This window comes from Chinchilla lanigera, unplaced genomic scaffold, assembly GCF_000276665.1.
Source record: "Chinchilla lanigera isolate Chin_1 unplaced genomic scaffold, ChiLan1.0 scaffold00055, whole genome shotgun sequence".
Classification (NCBI taxonomy): Eukaryota; Metazoa; Chordata; class Mammalia; order Rodentia; family Chinchillidae; genus Chinchilla; species Chinchilla lanigera.
Genome location: NW_004955456.1, coordinates 149,588 through 168,981, shown reverse-complemented (window position 1 = coordinate 168,981; position 19,394 = coordinate 149,588). Strand labels below are relative to the sequence as shown.

At 49.8% G+C, this 19,394-nt stretch overlaps 1 protein-coding gene across 3 annotated transcripts in view; it reads right to left on the bottom strand.

The window, feature by feature from the left end:
- Vopp1 (vesicular, overexpressed in cancer, prosurvival protein 1) overlaps positions 1-19,394 on the bottom strand; it is a 92,956-nt gene that overhangs the window by 12,499 nt on the left and 61,063 nt on the right. For all 3 annotated transcript variants that reach the window (XM_005396876.2, XM_013520650.1, XM_013520651.1), the window contains 2 exons: positions 8,858-8,935; positions 3,290-3,426 (listed from right to left, as the gene is read on the bottom strand). In XM_005396876.2, the coding sequence (XP_005396933.2) occupies positions 3,290-3,426; positions 8,858-8,935 (215 nt within the window). The remainder of the gene's footprint in view (positions 1-3,289; positions 3,427-8,857; positions 8,936-19,394) is intronic.

Sequence of the window (19,394 nt, the reverse complement as noted above, 5' to 3'; positions counted from 1 at the left end):
GTGAAGGGGGTGTGATGCTGGGGGACACCATGTGGAGACACCAGCAGTGCAGCTGGACACAGGCTCTGCTCTGCTGTCCACTGGCAAAGCAGAGGATGGGCAAGTGGCTCCCATTTGCCAGAAGACTCTGCTCCCAGATCAGAGAGCTGAGGGGTAGAGGCTTTTTGTGATTCATCTTAACGGTGGGTAAAAATTCCTTCTCTGGAGGCTGAGGCAGGAGGATTGTGTGAACCCAACCCTTCCAAGTCAGCCTGGGCAAAATAAGTCTGCACCTCAAAAAATTAAATAAATAAAAAAAAATAAAATTCCTTCCTTTCTGAAATACACTCTGTGTAAAGTGTGTTATCTGTCACAGGTCACAGTCAACAGAAATGCTGCATGTTTATACACGGGGAAAAAAACAGAAATGAAAGCAAAGGAAAAAAGCCCGCCCCCTGTCATGGGGAGAACACCGCTGCGCAGCCTCCTCTGTGACCTGGCTGGCAGGCAGGAGAGCAACGGCAGCTCGGACGCTGGACAGAGCAGGAGCAGGAGGGACAGAGCCAGAGGCACTGGACAGGAGCTCTGCCGGGTCACGGCTGCGGCACCCGCGTGGCGGGCCTCACTGCCCTGCCCCGTCTGCAGCCACCTCCTGCCCCAGCACGACGTGTCTGAGCGCCCCCTGTCAGGCAGCTGGTCTTGGCCTTGGCATCAGCGTTCCTGCCCCGTAAGGATGGCTCCTGGCCTGGTCTTTCCCCAGCACCGCGGTGTCGCCCTGTGACCCCCTCAGGCCCCACAGGCTCTGTGCAGCCCAGCACACCAGGCCTCACCGGCAGCTTCTGCCGCCGCCGCTCGCTTTGCTCTTGGCTGGCCCGTAGCGTGTCCCAGGCTCCACATGGGCTCCGAGTGGCCCTGCTCCCTGTCCCTGAACTCCACGGTCACCGCTGGCCACAGGTCTCAGCAAACAGCTATCGCAGGGGAATCCCACTCAGGCAGAGCCATCCACAGTCACCACATTGGAGCCTCATTTTCAAAATGACCTCTTCCAAAGAGTTACATCAGAGCAGGTTGTGTCCTCCCAAGCCTGGAGCTGCGTGAAGTCACAGAGCCCTGACCCGGCGTGGAACTGTGGAAATGTAAGTCTGCCTCTGGAACAAAGGAGCCTGCGTTCACACGCAGCTTGGGTGTTTGCAGGACTATTCCATGCTGCTGCAGGGAGAGAAGGCACGGGCAGGTGGCCACGAGTGGGGCCACACTGTGGCTGAGGAGACGATGAGCCTGGGGCGAACAGCAGCTCGCTGAGGGACGTGGCAGCCTGGGGACCACAGGCTCACGGCACCCTGGGTCTGAGGGCCACACGTCTCCAGGGAGACCTGGCTGTTCTCTCTGCACTAAAACCGCTCAGATCAGATGAAACCCAGTGAGTGACGGCTTCAGTCTCGATTTTAACTGAAAACCTGTACTTCACGCCATCTATCATAGGGTTCCAATAGCGTCAAACACGGAAGAACACACAGCAGGGGTGTAGTTCAGATGAGCCTGGTACGCATGAGGCCCTGGGCTCTTCTCCAGCACCAGAGCAGACAAACCCTCTCCAAAGCGAACAGAAACAAACAATACAGTACACGTGTGTAAACAAAATGGTACGAAACCTGAGTGAAGTTTAAGGTATGGCTCCTGGTGAGCTATACTGGTAAATGCATATATTTCATATCTTTTAAAAAATAAAGCAAATTCTTTTTAAAAAGAAAACTTTGAAGAGTATCTGGAGGAAGAAACTGTAAATGAACAAATGCACAAGACAGAAGCTCATTCTCTGCTGGTCTTGAGCACAGCACGTCCTCAGGGCAGAGGAGAGAAGGCTCTTCAGTTTCTCTGACTTTCAAGCTCCCCACTTCTCTCCTTTCTTTTAAGGCAGCTCGAGGTATGACTGACATGCAAACAGCTGTGTTTATTTAATATATACAGCTGGAGGGGTTTGAGACAAGTAACTATCCATGAAATCACCATCATAATGTACACCATAAACTTATCTTTCACCTCAAATCTTTCCCTGCCTCCTTATGTGCTATTATTTTTGGAATGTGATAAGAACAATTAACATATAGTAAACAATTAACAATTAACATAGTAAATTTTAAACTAAACTTTAATTTAATCTCTAGGACTGAATTTTCTTGCATAACTGAAACTTGGTAAAAACCAAGGCAGGGAGTGCTTGCATTCTGAGTCTAACCCAGCAGTGTGCAGTCAGCGTAGACCACGTGGTGCCCCATGGCACGCGCGCCGCAGCAGGCTGTTTTTAATCACCGCAAGCTCGAGAAGCTTTGCCGTTTCTGGTGTGGACACAGCCCAGGAGCCCCTGTGGGAACTGCTGCTGGAGCACAGCAGCCCGACACGCAGGACAGGCCTCCTCTGTCCTCCCCCACCTGCTTTGGGGCCTGGGCTTCCCCCATTCTCATGAGGCTCCTCACACACCACTGGGAATCCAGGGCACCAGCCTGTCTGTGAGGGGAGGTGGCTAACACCACCCACCACGGCACACAGGAGATTCAGATGCTAATGTGTATTTCCTTATGTGGATTGAGAAACGTCAGAGCATACTGGAACATGCTTATCATTCTAGCCCTCAATGAGAGGCTGAGGCAGGATTGAAAGTTTGAACTCAGTCTGGGCAATGGGGTAACTTGGTGAGGTCCAGTCTCAATATAAAAAAAGTGGTTAGGGATGTATCTTCATGAAAAGGCCTTGGGTTCAGTCCCCAGCACACACAAAAAAGAAGGAATTAAGAAACAGCTAATTGTTTTTGACCCTGAGACATCGCTACAACCTAAAACGGCCAAATGTAACGTCTACAAAAGTGTCTACCTGTCAGCAGCTGCATTACTCGTGAATGCTCACAATGCTGGTAAGCGAACAGTGGACACCTGAGTGAGTAGAAGGCTAGACAAATTGTCAGGAATCACAGAATAAATATCTCATAAACTCTACTTTCAGGCACAATTAATATGTAGTTCAGAGACATCAGGCATTCTGGGACATTACCGATCCCACACAGAAATTCATAAATATGTAACTGAAGGAAGAAGACAGCAGAGAACAGTGGGACCCACTGAAGCTCCACATGAGGTGCACCAGCAACCCTGCAGGCACCAACGCACAACCCTTTTCTTAAACCGCATTTGTTACCAGCAAAAATGACAATGAAGTAGGTCCTCGGAGCTGTGAGGAACGAACAGCCTGCAGCTTCTCCAGGACATATTCTGGGCGCTGCCCTAGTGAATGTCTGCAGGGAGGGGGTGGGGCTGACCTGGTGCGGGGTTGGGGGGCTGCCGGGTGTAGGACACGTTGAACGCGGGCTCCTCAAGCAGTGGCGGTGGGTACAGGCGCCTTCGGATGAAGAAGCCAGCTCCGCAGCAGAAAAGCACACCCATCATCAGGAGGAACCTGGGGAGAGGCAGACATCAGTGGGGTGCAGACAGCTAGGGCCTAGCCTGGGGTTCACAGGGCCCAGGCTCCTGGGGATCCAGAAAACCAACTCCAGAGCAGGCCATGGGGCAGCGGAGCTCACCGTCAGGAGCCCCGGCACCCCAGACTGAGAGCTCTCTGGTCCACCTGTCCCAGGAGCACTTCCTTCCCCTGCCTCGGGAGAAGGCCCCGGCACACGACTCCCGGGCTGTCCCTGGGGTGGCGGCCACCAACACGGAGAAGCTCTGTGAGTGAGGCCTCCAGCTCGGATCGCTCCAGACGGCTAGCTGGCCTCAAAGGGTTTGTGCAGCTGCTTTCTGGTGCAAGGCTGTGCCACCTGACTGTACACCCGACTCCTGGGGAGGTGGCCGGACCACTGGCGCGCTGCGCTCACGAGTGGACTAACCCTAAGAGCTAAGAGCTGTAAGCAGGAGGACGAGGGTCACAGGGGGCCTTTGGAGGCTGCCCCTCTCAAGTGCTCTTCCCTCGGCTCTGTCTCTAGCAGCCCAGCAGCGGGCTGCTCTGCTCCACCTGCCTCCCACCGTGACACTCCACCTCGCTGAGACCACAGCAGCAGAACCCACTGTGGTCACAGACTGATCCCTCTGACACCACGAGCCAAATACCCGCGTCCTCCCTTACGCTGTGTGCCAGGCATTTTGTCCCAGCCAAGGAAGGCTGGTGCCTCTGACCTCAGCTCAGTGTTTCAGTCTAAACGGAAGATGCTGCCCAAATTGTCTTAATATCACAGCTGCTCCAGTCTTTGCATCACTATTCACTTTCTCTCAGTTTTCATTCTTCACTGTCAAGGGCATGAGGGTGAGGACATTTATAGTTCCTACCAGATGTTTCCATTTCATCTGAAAATCTATAAAGGACAAAAGTACCCCTCCTGGAGCACACCATAGTTATAAAGATGTTATGGGAATTACAGAAAACACAATCAATAAAAAGCTGAAAACCAAATTTCTCAACTGAAAATCTGGAAAATTCTAGGTTCTAAGTATACCTGGGTTCAAGATTCTCCATCTCGACTCTACCGTCTACTGATGGTGTAGCCGAGTCCTTTAAGGGTGAGACCTCTGTCCCACTCATTCAAGAGCCCTTGTCGGCTCTCACACCATCAACGATTGTGGAGTGAGTGAGGGACGACCTCCGCCCTTTCTCATTTGCACTATACCTTTTGTTTCTAGAAAAGAACAGAGTCTCTCTGAGAAGGAGATTGTGTCCAGTAATAATGGACAACAGTGACAGATGCATCCGAGAAACTCTTGGCCATCTCAAGCATACAATGTGATGGCACCCGGAGGGTGTGCCCAAGCCTTGTACACCAACCTGCACTCTGGCAGGAGACTGTGACCCTACGCAGGGTGAGCCGGAGCTGCTCGTGGCCAGTGCTCCAGCCCACACAGAACAACCTTGAGACACAGTGGGTGGTGAAGCCTTTGAGAAGGCCAGCACGACGCTAAGTGACAGTGTTGCTGGATGGCCTTCGAGTGTGGAACAGAGAGAAAAACTGGACGCAGAGGAATGGCTCAGGGAAGGGCTGGAGTTAGTGCCTCTGTGTTCTGGTTTAGCTTTCACAATTCATCACCAAGTGATTGTTAGCACCTGTGAGGCTCCCAGGACCATGCTGAGCATGATATTGTGGAAAACAGGAGGGTTCCACCCACCCCACTGAACTTAGCTTTTAAAAGGGAAGGGGGACAATTAGTGGCAAATGTACACAATGATTTATTTCTAACACTGGTAAGTGCCAAGGAAGAAAACAAAGGATGCAAAAATAGGTTCTGCATGTGTCTGTGTGACAAAAAATACTGTATATGACGTAGAATTTACCATTTTAGTCATTTTTAAGTATACAGTGCAATGCACAGAGGTTCACACAAGGGTATCTATGTAGTGAGGAGATCAGAAAGGTGTCTCTTATTCAGTGACAGCCAAACTGGGTACTGCAGGACGAGAAGAAGGAAACAAGGGGGAGGGCAGGGAAGGAAAGTCTGGGTGGGAAGAACACACACGAAAGGGAGCCATGGGAGGAAAAGCTCAGGGAAGAGGCCAGCAGAAAGGCTCTGTGGCCGGAGGAGGAGCAGGAAAGACCGAGTCCCGGTGGCTGGAAGGAGCCAAACTGCTGAGCTCATAAAGGGAGCAGATTTTCTCTTAAAACTAACCTCCCCTGGGTGAAGTCAGAGACAAACTTACCCTTACCACTAAGTCCAGCCATAGCTATCTGAGTAGAAATAGCAAAGCACAGAGGTCAGGTGTGTGCACATGTTTACTTTCTCAGGAAACCCAGCTCCTAGACTACAAAACACAGTCGTTTAAAATCAGGTCTCTTCCCTGAGAAGAACCAAGACATTGGTCAGAGGGAACGTGTTTCCCTGGATGAAAATGACACTGCGGCTCACACCTTAGACTAACAGGGAACAGGCAGAAGGTGAGGGGACCAACTGTGACTTCGTCACCTGACTCAATCTGCACTGAAATGTCTCAGAGCTTCATTTACAGAGAGGACTCAGGAGGGGGAGAAGAATGAGCTGCTAAGGACGCGGGAGGGGCCGCAGTCGGTGGGAAAGGCGTGGCAGGAAATGTGAAAGTCGTTCTCAACGGCGTGAGCTGCAGAGCCCCACCCTCCATGCACTCTCTCTTGCTACCCAGATGGTTCTGGAAGGTTTCTAGGGATTAGCAGAGGAAGTCGTGCACTTTTCCTATCATCAGAGGTGATGTGGTTTCTTTTATTCAATTTCTTCCGTGACTCTTCCCTGTGCTGTGTCCAGCCCAAGCACAGCAGTTCTCAGTGCTGCACGTCCTGCGGATGGGTGGAGCAAACCCTGCTGCCCACAGCCCAGTGCAGAGCCAGCAGCAGGCTCACCCACAGGCCCCTGCAGGTCTTCATCCAGGCTCTGCGTGCCCTGCACTTGGAACCAAGGCTGCTGCCAGCCTCCTCCTCTAACCCTGACCACTGCACTCAGACCCTCCCTGGTGAAAGCGTCCTCAAGATTTTGGAGCTGGCAGGGACTGGAGTGCTCTCCCTCAGACCTTTTGTTTGTGTTTGAGCCCAGGGCTTTCTGCACTGAGCTGCATCCCCAGCTTGTTTTACTTTAAATTTATTTTGAAACAGGGTCTTGCTAAGTTGTTAAGTTACTCCAGGCTGAGCTGGCATTTGCTATTTTTCTGCCTCAGCCTCCCAGAAGGCTGAGATTACAGGCCACGCCACACTGACTACCCCTTGTTTTATGGTGAGAAGACAGACACCCCCCAAGCCTGGTGACAGCAGGCTGTCCTCCCCATTTAGCCCTACCCTTTCCCCTCCTGCCGTGCCTCTCTCTCCCTGCACCCAATCTCCCGGTGCGCCCATCCCTGCAATGTGCTCGCCACTCTCTCTGAAGATCCACTCAGAATCTCTGAGCTCTTCCCAACTTTGCTGGCACAGAGCTGCTGTGCGGTACGCACAGCTCTGGCTTGAGCTGAACCTGTGGCTGCCTGCTTAGGCATCCAGAGCCCTGCTGCCGTGAGGGCCTCCCAGGAAACACCAGCAGAACACTTGGTGCATATCAGGCACCTGACGCGTACTGAGAGAAGGAAGCTGTGGAGCAGAGTCCAAGTGTCCTGTGTCCCCCTGCCAGGCTCCTCAAACTCACTTCCCAAGGTATCCTCTGGATGCACCTCCTGGATGTCGATCTCAGGCTCAGAGTCACTGCCGGTTCTTCTAGCAGCGGGGCTTGGACGTGGCAGAACCAGGTCTCACTGGCTGTGTATAGGACGTACCAGATCGCCATATGCCCTCTCTCGGGGGTGACCCTGGCCAAAAAGGCAAGAGCGCCTGGCTGCCAGTCCAGATTAAGTCAACCAAGGGAGCTACCAGGCTCCTACAACTCTGGACTCTCATTTTTTTTTCTAATTACATAGAGCCCGATCTTCGATTTTTTCATTTTTAGGAATATCTCCACAACCTCCTCATCATTCATGTGGTGCTTCAGACAAACCCAAATATTTCCAAACCCCTTCAGGGTTAGGATTTCATGCCCCAGACAGTGCTGCCTCCTGTCCCAAAGTCCTCACAGGAGTCCCGAGGGAGCACAGGCCCCAACGCGCAGCGTGCTCTGCAGTGTCACCTCTGCTTGTCCTCCTCTGCCCTCGGTGCTTCCTGCCCACCTCGAGATGTATGGGGAAGTGTTCTCAGCCGGAAGGTCTCAGGGTGAAACGAGTCATCTCCTCCTACAAAGCTTCAGACACCAGCAACTCAGAAGCAGGAAAGCCGGACACTGACGCTCCCTTGTTCAGCGGTGCAGTGGTCCAGGCAGGGCTGAGCTGGCCCCAAGGGAGGCCTGGCCAAGTGCCAGGGGACCAGGTGACACACAGCTCCCACATATCCAAAGCCCAACCAAAGAGCGGAGGTGCTGTTGGAGATGACAGCAAGAGGCTATGCTATTAAAGAACACCCAGGTCATTCGATAGGGAGTCCTGATTCCCCGAAGCTTTCTCTAATCAAACCCTGGGAGAGTTCAACAGCAAAAGAAAAATCAGTAGGAAAGTCAGTGCCTTAAAGTTATAAAGAAGAACATGAAGCCTTAGCTCTAGTGGCACTGACTGAGGCTACTGCCGCCCCGTGAGCCTGGAGAAGTAGGCGAGTACAAGAAATCCCCTCTTGTTTTACAGAAACCCTTTTCCACATAGTATCTGAAGGATTCTCCTCCCCCTCTTCCTCCTCTTTCTCCCCCTCCTCCTCCATCTTCTTCTTTTGTCCTTTTGAGACAGGGTTTCACTATGAAGTTCTCCTTGGCCTTGAATTCACTTTGCAGCCTATGCTGGCTTCAAACTCACGGCGATCCTCCTGCCTCAGCCTCCTGAGTGCTGGGATTACAGGCATGTGCCACCCCACCTGACCTAAAGGATACTTCTTATCCACAGTGTCAAATGGATTCTTGGGGAGCTCTGAAGGGACATGCTCAGAGGGCCCTGCTCTCTGGAAGGAAATTGCAACCTCTCCTTCCCTTAGGGCATGGTCTGATAGCCCCCAGATGCCTCCTTAAACTTCCTTCCAAGGAAGTGGAAAAGCCACAGGACACAGGTGTCCCTGAGAGCTAAGACTGAGCCACATAAGGCGAATGACTTCCAGGTGGCAGAAACCTGCTCCCAAGTCCCTCAACTCAGCCTCAGCCGCGGTGGAGGAAGCCGTCCAGCCACCTTCGCAAAGCAGAACTCTTCCCCAGCCAGGGCCCTGCAGAAAGGGAACCAGCTTTCTGCTCACTCTGCGAGTTCTCATGAAGCTGACCAAATACGCCTGTTTTCTTGACTCAGGCTGTCCCCAAAGCCATTCACAGCCCAAGGTGGAGGCGACAGAACCGAGCTCTTGGGGGCTGGGACAATGAAGGCTGGCATCCAGAAAGAGGTAAGAAATGTGACCTACCAAAAATACCACAGCCTCTGTATGGAGAGGGCCCGCACACAGCACCTGGAACCACAGCAGTCCTCATAGGAGCGGCATCTGTCGGAGAGAGGGCACAGGCCGGTTACAGTCATGGTGAGGACAGCCAGCAGTCTCCCAGCCTGGCTGGGCTTCAGAGCAAGCCTTGCTGGAAGGAAAGTAACAACGGCCTTCCTTCCAGAGGGCGTCCTTCCCCAGCCAGCTCCTCGGCCAGCTCCACAACAGACTGTAGCAATGTGGAGCTGCACCTCTGCTCAGTCTTCAGTCCCTGTAAGTCCAGTGATGTTAGAAAGGCTTTGACAGTCAAGTTAGGAGGCCTAGTCCTGGACTTATCACTTACTAACTGTAAGTTGCTAGTCTCCGTGAGCCCCGCTGTCTTCATTAGCAAAGCGGATGGGATGGTGGGGGCCCTTCACAGTGCAGATTTAAGTTTTTAGGGCACCGTCCTCCAGAAAAGTCCAAGACATCATCCACATATAAAGTGCTAATGAGGATGACGATGACCTGTGCTGCCTCCTTCCATCTGACACGCCCCAGCCAAGGCTTCAGGGTCCCTGACAGGCACAGGCTTCTGTGACATGCCCAGGAGCTGTCCCTGCCAAGCCGAACCACCTGAGAGGCCTTCCCAAGGCGGGACCACTGCAGGTCTGAAGGAGCCACACATCTCCTTCAGGATCTCTGCCCTGCCAAACCTGTCTATCTGGGGGGAAGGGAAAATGCCCGAAAACTCAAATGCTTGTGTTTTTATTTAGAGAGAAGCTTTCCCTGGAGAAATCAGTCCTGGTGGGAGTGAGGTAGGAAGGTGTTATGTTTTGTGTCTGGGTGTCCCCCCAAAGCCTCATGCGGCCATGGGGCAGGCTTTTAGAGTTTGATTGATTATGGGTGTGAGAGCTACACCCGCCCTGGGGTGGACAGTTTGCATATGTAAGGAAGAGGAAGAGGGTGCTTCTGGCCATTTCCTCCCTTGTGTGTGTGCTTGTTGCTTTTGCTGTGTTCTGCCACCCTGAGCTGTAGCTCTCTGCCATGTGCCACTCTGCCTTGTAACCTGCCAAGTATGGACTGAAACCTCCACAAACTGTAAGTGAAATAAACCTTTCCTTCCTTAATTTTGGGCGTCAGGTATTTTGTCCCAGAAACGAGAGAAAAGTAACCAAGACAGAAGGGGAGGGGACACCTGTTTCTCAATAATATGAAACAATCACAAAATTATGATCTAGGCTCCTGCCCGCGTTTGTACTTTAAAAAAGGAACTAGAAGAAACACAGTTCAATCCAAGATTTGGGACACTAAATTTACAGATTGTTACAGCACGAATGGGCTTTTTTGGTATAAAGAAAATGTGCAGAGAGTCGCTGCCTGGGAAATATTGCTCAAACAGGCTGGAGCTGGAGGTGCTGAGCGCCGATCCTGATGCTTCTTGGTTGTTTGTTTTTCTTGTTTGTTGTTGTTCAGATTTCCTGTATGTTTCTTCCAGATTTTATTTTTTGAGTAACACATATTAGTTGTACACATTTGTATAATTTTTCAAATCAAAGCAGGTTAGATCGCTGAGGCTCCTGCGCTTGCTGCCTCTTTGCAAACATTCAGCAGCTGCTAAACCCTCTACTGAACAGACAGACATTCCCCAAACCACCACCTCAACGCACACACATAAAATGTCCCAGAGGGTGCGAGTATTTTCATACCCAGTCTTTCCGTGGCCCAAAAGCGTGAACCTCTACCTAGTACCCAAACTTCTCTGATTCAGTGAGATCCTCCTATAAGATAATGACCTAAGCTAATCTGTGTAACCTGATTTAACCAACCAGTGCCTACCACAGCTACCTAAACAAGTGCTTAAAATATTGCTGGTTCTCATAATCCATGCGTTCAAAACAGCCGCCCAGGAGCAGCTGAGAGCCCGCTCCATGATGGGTCCTGCAGCTGGCCCTGCCGCTAGAGCAATCAAGCCCAAGCGGGAACCCCTGCTGAGGAGCAGCTCTCTTTCCAAAAGAGGGGCGCAAACAATAACCTATAAAAACAGGATGGCATCACGCTCTGTGGTGACGAGTGAAGCAGTGTCAGCAGTGGAGAGCATGGGGCAGGCTAGTGGGTCGTGCAGTCCTAGGTGTGCAGGGATAACTCCCACAAGGCAAGGTCTCAGCACAGAACACACAGAAATCTTCCTGGAGACAACCTGAGAAGCAGGATGGTTTCAGTGTTTGGGGGCTGGGGGGCCCTCCAGTTCCCTCCACAGGCCCCACAGCTGCACACAGCAGAGCAGAGAGTTGGATGCCCAGTGTGAGGGCTGCTAAGTCTGCGCTAGGGCTCGATCAGCAAAAACCTGGCCCTGCATAACAGCACCCCGTGTCACCGTTGGTGGCCTCCCCTCAGCACTCTCACTCTTGGGCAGGTCATGCGTGCATGGAGGTGTGTACGCAGGGAGGGGCAGAGTTGAGTGGACATAAAGGACTGCTTGTTTTAGGGTAGGCGGTGTCAGACAATTAAGTGTAAACGGAAGAAACGGGACTGTATCCCAGCAGCATCTGCAAAGGGGGGCACTCTTGGTGACCGTGCGGGATTCTTGGTAAGTGTGTTAGTACGGTAGGCCTCGCAATCTTGACGCCTGGCATACACACTGTGCGTGTCCTCTTGTCTTGGGCATGGAGGGCCCTGTGGGTAGGATGGAATGGTCACCGTCACGTTCATGATTATGGGAGAGTATATGAGAACGGATGTAACACAAGGTCCGGCCACAGCAAATGGGAGATGGTGCTGCTGACTTGGAAAGCAGCTGCCATCTAGTGCCTGCAGGTGTGACTAGTCAAAACCGGAACTTCAGAGTGACCAGAAATGTTCCCAGAAAAGCCCACATCATTCCACAGTTAGCACAGAAATCATTAAAGGACTGACACAGTACACTGAGAGGGGTACTCGGCACAAGTACGAGGTCGGTTTGCAGTGATCTGCCCTGCCTACAGTGCTGACATACACAAGAACAGGGCTGCCCAGCTGCTGTGGTCTCACTGGTGGATTGTGAACTGAACATACTCCGTTGGATCTGGTAAGGGTGAAAAATCAGTTCATAAAAATCAGTGAACATCACGCATTGTTTTGTGAAATCCTATTTCTGCCACCAGACACAAAGCTACGTGTGTCCTAGGCTGTGTTGTACAGCATTTGTCTTCAAAGCTGCTGGTGAGACAACCCCAAGTCAGACATGGATAGCCTAAAGGTTCTGCTGGGTGTGGAATCGGCTTCTCTCACCTTCCCGGGAAGCTCTAGTTGGCCTCAGGCCCGAGTCACTTTCCTCTGTCAATCGTGCTGAGCTAACATTTCTTTCTGGTCTTTCCTGTTTCCTCACTGGGATATCGCTGTTTTGTTCCTAATTCTGCTACTCAATGTCCTGCAATGATCAAACTCTAGAAGAGCAACTCTCATGCAGACTTCAGTGGGAGCACACCCTGCTCATGAGGGGAGGGACGGCTCAGGCGGGTGAAGAACAGAGACGACACACACCCGGGCTTAGCAGCTACCAGGCTGAGACATTCCAAGTCCACGGCCGTTTCTCTTCTGTTGTTGCCTTTGCAACCACGATGTTTCCTACATCTCTCTCCCTCAACTGTAATTAGAGTTCCTCAGCTTGGGGCACAGTCAGGGGTGAGAAAAACATCAGAGGCCATCCAGTGCTGGTAACTAGGAACTTGATGTAAAAGAGGACAGCAGCACATATCTGTAATCCCAGCACTCTGGGAGGCTGAGGCAGGAGGATTACAAGCTCAGCCTGGGCAACTTAATAAGTCACTGTCTCAAAATAAAAATAAAAAAGAACCGGAGTTGCAGCTTAGTGTGAAGGCCTGACGCTTAATACCCAGTACCACACGGGACACACACACACACACACACACACACACACACGGAAAAGCACAAGTGGCAGGAGGGATACAGTAGGAATATAGAAATGAATTTAGTGATGGAATTGTCTTTCTGGAGCTGACTTATTCAAATGATTCATTTTCACAGTTACATCTACAAGGAAACATTTGCTGCTTTGAAACCTACGCCCTGCAGCATCCCATTTTCCTGTGTTACAGGAAGCAGACAAAAGTCCAGCTTTCTACACATTTAGAGCCCCAATCCAGAATTCCGAGAGATCTGGTATATTTACTATACTTCAGTATTTAAGAACTTGATGTATAGACTACTCACCCCTCAGCCGGAGAATCATCTGTCTTAGAGTATAAGGCTCACAATGGATTGTGAATTCCTGACTCAAATTTCTCTTAGCTGGCAATAGTCAACACTCAAGTGGTGAAGCTCACTTTTTAGGGTCCAGCATTGAAATGCCAGCAGCAAATGCACACTGTTAACCAACCCCCTGCCTTCCTCTCTCCACACAAAGCCCATTTTCTGCTCCCTTCTCCCGCTAAGAGCCCCTTAGCTCTGAGTGTGCTGGGAGCTTGTCTGCAGTTCTGGTCCAGCCCCCAGCCTGGTGCTGCAAAGTGCCAGCCACTCAGAGGAGTGCACGATGACCCCGGGGGACTGCTCATACCCCTTTCCCTCTGCTGCTTCCTTTCAATGAAGCCGCCGGCAAACTGGGGTCCTAAGCACACACCTGCTGACATTTCAAATAGCTGCGATTATAAACAAAATTTCAGCTCTAACACCATGCTTAATTAAAGCAGCAAACATGACTGGGTCATCAGGCACATTAAATAAGCCGATCGTCCAACGTGTCAAGTGCTGCTCGTGCCCTAAGCCTGTAATGGCATCTGTGTTTCAAAAGTTGTCAGCAAGTCTAAACTAAATGAAGAACAGATCAAGATGGAAACAACAGAACAAGATTTTCCCTCATGCTCTGTGTGCCAGATGCACAGATTCTCAGACTTGTGGTATAAAAGAACAAACATCGCTCTTAACTGAAACTACCCTTCAGCAAAGCTAATTATAGCCCTGGGACTCAAATACACAGCACCCTGTAAGAGTGGAAAGAGCCTGTACTTTGGCAAAAATGGGCTGCTGAAACTGCTAGGGTCAAGAGCAGATTTCTCTGAGGTCCAAGAATGGGGCTGTCCCCTCGAAGCAGTGTTGACCTGTAACTCAGTGTACTGCAGAGGTGAAATCAGGGGATCTTACTCCCCTCCCATCAGAGAACAAATGGAACAGTCCTTAGGATGCAGAATGTAAAAGGACAGGGACATTTAGGAGCATGTGGGCACAGTTAGGAATGTGTGACAGCACAGTCCCTCTAAGAGATTTTAGACCTAAGAAATAAACACGTGCCCTTAATGCTGTCCAGGAGAGAAGAGGGACTGGCCAGGGGACACATCTATTGTGAGACTTCAGGTCTTACAAGTCTAAAGAACAGAAAAGGCTCACATATTAGGTCAGGGAATGTTCAATGCTAAGAAAGTCACAAAATATTTCTATTTTAAAATAACCAAATTTTGGTATTCAGCATATTAGGTAGTGCCATTATGGCCTGAATGTGTACACACACATACTTCATATGTTGAAGCACTGGCCCCCACTGGGATGGTATTAGCGTAATGGTAAATTTATACAAATCTTACAGTAGAAATTAAAAATCGATCAGTAGCCTGTGGCTGTGTTGAGACAGAATATACTCATGCTGCTTGCCACATAATCACACTGCAAAGCTCAGTTAGCCTTGACTGTCTCCGTCCCGCGGCTTCTTCCAAATAGCTGGCTAGGTCACCCTGACCACATCCAGCTACAATATCTGTGTTTTTCTACTTAAAAATATGTATATACATTTTATGTGGCTTACTTTAAGGACTTTATACTTTATGCCCAAAACAAACTGGCCCAGTCAAGGACACATTCAACTCTACCGGCTCTGCTCAAACCCCCTTCCTCCCAGAATGTTCCTAATGATAAACAACTCCTTTTAAGTAAACCTGCTTAAAACAAATCTGCCTGACAACATATGACTTGATTCTTGTAATCCATGTAACCAAGCGTGTAATAACCAGCTACCAGCTTTGTCCTTCCTGCTTGGAAACTGTACTTAAACCAGACTCAAAACCGACTCTGGGCTGATGATTTGGAACTGGTTCCCATCAGCTCACTAGTGTTACAGTAAAGTTGCCTTCCAAACTCCTCAGTGTGGAGCATTTTCCTTTTGGTCTTGGGCTTTCTCCCCAACATTAGGAGGCAGGGCTTTGGGAGGTGATGAGGTCATAAGAGGGGAACTTCCCCAAAGGGGACCAGTGCTCTTATAAGAAGAGGCAGCATAGCTGGGCATGGTGGTACAAGCCTGCAGTCCCAGCACTCTGGAAGACTGAGGAAGGAGGATCACAAGTTTGAGCCCAGCCTGGGCAAATTAGAGACTTGGTGAGCACTGTGTCTCAAAAAACTGAATCCTCATTGTGCTGGGGATTCAGCTCAGTGTGAAGGCCCTGGGTTCAATCTCCAGTCACACACACACACACACACACACACACACACACACACACACAGGCAGGAGGGAGTTTTGCCTGTTCTCCATCACGTGAAGACACAATAAGAAGACGGCCATCTGTAAACCAGGATGAGTCCCCATGGGGGCTGGCACTGGAAGGGTGCTTGCGGCCAGACATGGTTCTGACTTCTGGCTTCCACAGCAGCAAGAGATATGTGCATTGTCTAAGCCACCACCTGCTGGTGATGCTACAGTTGCCCAAAGAGACAGACATAAAATGGCCATTGGTTAAGTTTAACCAATTTGTAGGAACCAGCTCTGCATCTGGTGGAGTGATTACAGTGTGAGAGAATATTCAGGTGTAGGTACAGACAGGGTTTGAGGGAAAGATAACTTTTGGGGGGTGTTAAATGACAGGGTGTGGCTAAAAAAGAAAAGAGTTTTAAGTCAATTTCTGTCCCCCACTTGTAGGATTAGTTCTCTGACCACTCCCTTCTTATTTATTTATTTATTTGGTCTTTTTGAGACCTGGTCTCACTATGCAGCTCAGGCTGGCCTTCAGCTCCAACGATCCTCCTGCCTCAGCCTCCGGAGCTCCCGCAGGGACTGTAGACTCACACAGCCAGTCCTTTCAGTGTCTGAAGGGACTCGTGCTTTCCTGGGCCATCTTTCCTGAGGAAGCTACACCTGCTCACGGTACAGCCTGGTTTCCCACCATCAGGACGGATGCCAGTTTGCTCACTTTTCCACATTTAGCTGGGCTCAGAAGTATTAACATTTTTAGTAACCATAACACAGATGAATCGTAATGAATTTCCATCGACTGAAACATTCAAGCTTTTCTTGGAGAGTTCTGTGTTCATATTCCTGTACTGCTCCAGCAGCACTTGAGGACCTAAGCACAGAATTTTATTCTCATCCATAAAAAATTTCAAGCTTCTATAACCCTAGTCAGTAGTTTAGCCTGTCAAGAGCTTCTGGACCCTCATTCTGTCACTTAAAACACTCCCCACTCCATCCAGTTTCTGTTACTTAAATGAAGAGTGAGTTCAGTTTTGCTGGGACCCAGGAATTCCCACTGCCACAGAGCAACCTGCGTCCCTGCCAGTAGCAACTCACTGGCAGACACGCCGCGCTGCAGCGAGGACAAGGGACTCCACAGTCAGGAGGAGATGAGACTTGGGCCTGAAAATGAAATGGTCTTCCCACGACCTGAAGCTGGACCCCAAAACCAGAAGTCTTCCTGAACTCCAGTGTCTGCCTGGAGGGAGCACATCAAGAGAGGAGGAGGAGAGACGGCCACACAACCAAGATAGCCCTGGCGTGGTGACACGGAGAGCCAGAGAGAGGAGACTAGGGGTGTGCACTGCAAGGGAGCGGGGAAGAGGAGCATCATGCCCACAGGCCAGCCCACAGCTACCCATCTTCTGATGAAACAGACTGGCTTTATGACCCGGACAGAAACACCAGGAAAATGAATTCTATTGTATGTGAGCTATATTTTAATTAAGAAAGAAAGAAAGGGAGAAAAGGAGGGAGAGAAATGGATAAAAACCTTCACTCCCTACAAACTCAAAAACAAATGCCAAGGATGCTTTCCACATTCTCCTTCAAATCAATGATAACATGTGGGCAACAGATCCACTGGTGAATTCCATGACAGACCTTTGCTCCGTGTTGAGATTTCACTAAACATAATTTTATAAATGCAGCTATTCACGTACCAGTTACCAACCCATCCAACTGCGCTGCGTTGTTTAGACCAGGATACTCCCTCTTATCAGCTGAGACACTCGCAAATGTCTCCATGTCATCCGAGTCCACTGTCAAACCACAGGTGTGCTGGTGTTACAGATCCACTAATGAAAACAAGACCAACTTCACAGAACATTAGAAGGGCAGACCCAAACCCTGTATTTATTAATCACCTACAGAACTCACAGAAACCCCATCACTCTAATGACTGTGGGGCAATGAGCCTATATTCTATCTTTTGCACACATCCTTCTAAAATCTTAGCTTGGTGAGCTGCTGGACACCTGATTCTTTCCTCCTAGATCTGTGACCACCGTGACATCTTCCTACTAATGCTCACGCTGTCTTCCATTTCAGATCAACATGCAGGTACCATACCCATCTCTTTCCCAACGTTTAGTCTGTCTGAAAATCTGCCTCTAACTCTGCCTCCCTAGAACAGGCTACTTAAAGTGATTTTTTCCAGCCTTATTGTGGCATAAATGGCATCTCCAGCATTGCCTTTAGGACTCTAACCTACATGGGAAACTTCTCTTCACCCCGGCAAAGCAGCACAGTGATCCTCACCCCACCCCTAGCAGCTTTCACTTGCAACGTAATTCCCACAGGAAGGAGGAGGTCAGTGGGACCCCTGCAGCCCCAAGTGGGTTGCAGCGCTCTGGGAGGTGGTGGTTCTCTGCACAGGTTCACGTGGGAATCACCAGGCAGCTTTCACGCACACCTGTGCCTGGCAGCTGGGAATTACTCCTCAGTGGTTCTGATGCACCCAGAACGCAAAGCCAAAGTGCTCAGGTGTAGCTTCCTGCCTGCTGTTTCTTTCTTGGCAACCAGTAAGTATGTGTCAGGACTGGAGTAGGAGTAGGTGGGGAGTGTTGCTTTGGTTTTTCCAGTCAGTTGAGGTATAAATTACATACATGGAGCTTCACTGAGGTACAAATTACATACATAGAGTTCTCATTTTTAATATATACAATTTTATAAATCTGTACACATGCAGGCACTGATAATCATCACTGTAAGCCAAGTAATTGACATATTCTGATCAGCTTCTAATATTGTACATTTAAAAAAAGATTTCATCTCCTAATCACAAAGCTTTATATCTTTTATTTGTCTATCAAGCCAAAAGTTTCAGAGACTGACATACTGATGGTCCTTTTCTTCTGTCAACCTCAGTTGACAATTCATGTCAGAATCTTAGTGCCTGGTCTGACAGGAGGTGGTTTCCATGACTGCCAGGGTTGTGCTAGTCTGCTGAGACACACGGCCATATATGGATGATCCTTTAGCTTTCCTTTGGACAACATATCCTATGGCGAAGTCAAGCACTTCTGGGCTTTTAAGGAGGGGACCACACTGGCTCTGATGAGGCCTGACCTGGACTTTGAGAAGATGGTCAGTGCTCTGGGGACATATTCATTGCCAGCACACACCTTCTCAACTTGTGTAAACTCAAACTGCCATATTTAGAGTGACATATGGGATAAACAGACCCAAGGAAACTTTACTTTCATTTCTATCTTGGTAAAAAGTACCGTAAGTGCTTACTATAAATATAATTAACAAATCAAATGAATTAGTGAGTGTTCATTTTCCTGCCTCTTAACTCTTGAACTGCCCAGCTGTCATCTGGCCTCCTGCCTCCCCAAACACGTTCTGCACTTGCGCGCTTTCTACACCCTCTAAACTCCCCCTCACCCTTGAGCGATCAGCCCTTGAGACTGCGACCTCCCTCTATGGGATCCCCTTTCATGCAGTTCTTGCCATGCAGTACTGTCATGAGCTTCTGAAGGCATCTGTCATCCACTGTACACGTGAGTGAAGAGCCAGCCCAGCTTGCTCCTCTGGGTCCAGCCCAGGTCCCTCCATGGTTCCCGTATGTGACCATGTTTTGTCCTGTGCAGAAGTGATGTGTGGCAGAAAGGATTCACCACAGATAATAGCCGATTCACTAATTCTCATGAGCTCAGAGTACAAAGCCCACAGGGTTATTGTCACACAGAGCTGGAGAGTGCTTATAAAAGCAACAACAGCACTATCTTTGATTCAGCAATTCTGGTTTTCCTAATTCACTATGACAGAAACCAGTTCGAGCACACGAACACCCAGCATGTAGGACGATGTTTATTAAGGACCAGGGCGCACCGTCATCCTTCCTAAACTCTGGGAACTCAGCACTGTGCAAACTCATGAATGGTAGATATGGAACACCATGCATTACATAACACCACCAGCAGGGTCTGCCTCAAAATACATGAAACAACCTACCAAGTGGAATTTTAAAAAGATTATAAATAGCCTCATGTCTGCTTAAATCTGTTCTTACTGCCAAGTGAATATTGGGAATTTGCTGGAGAGCAC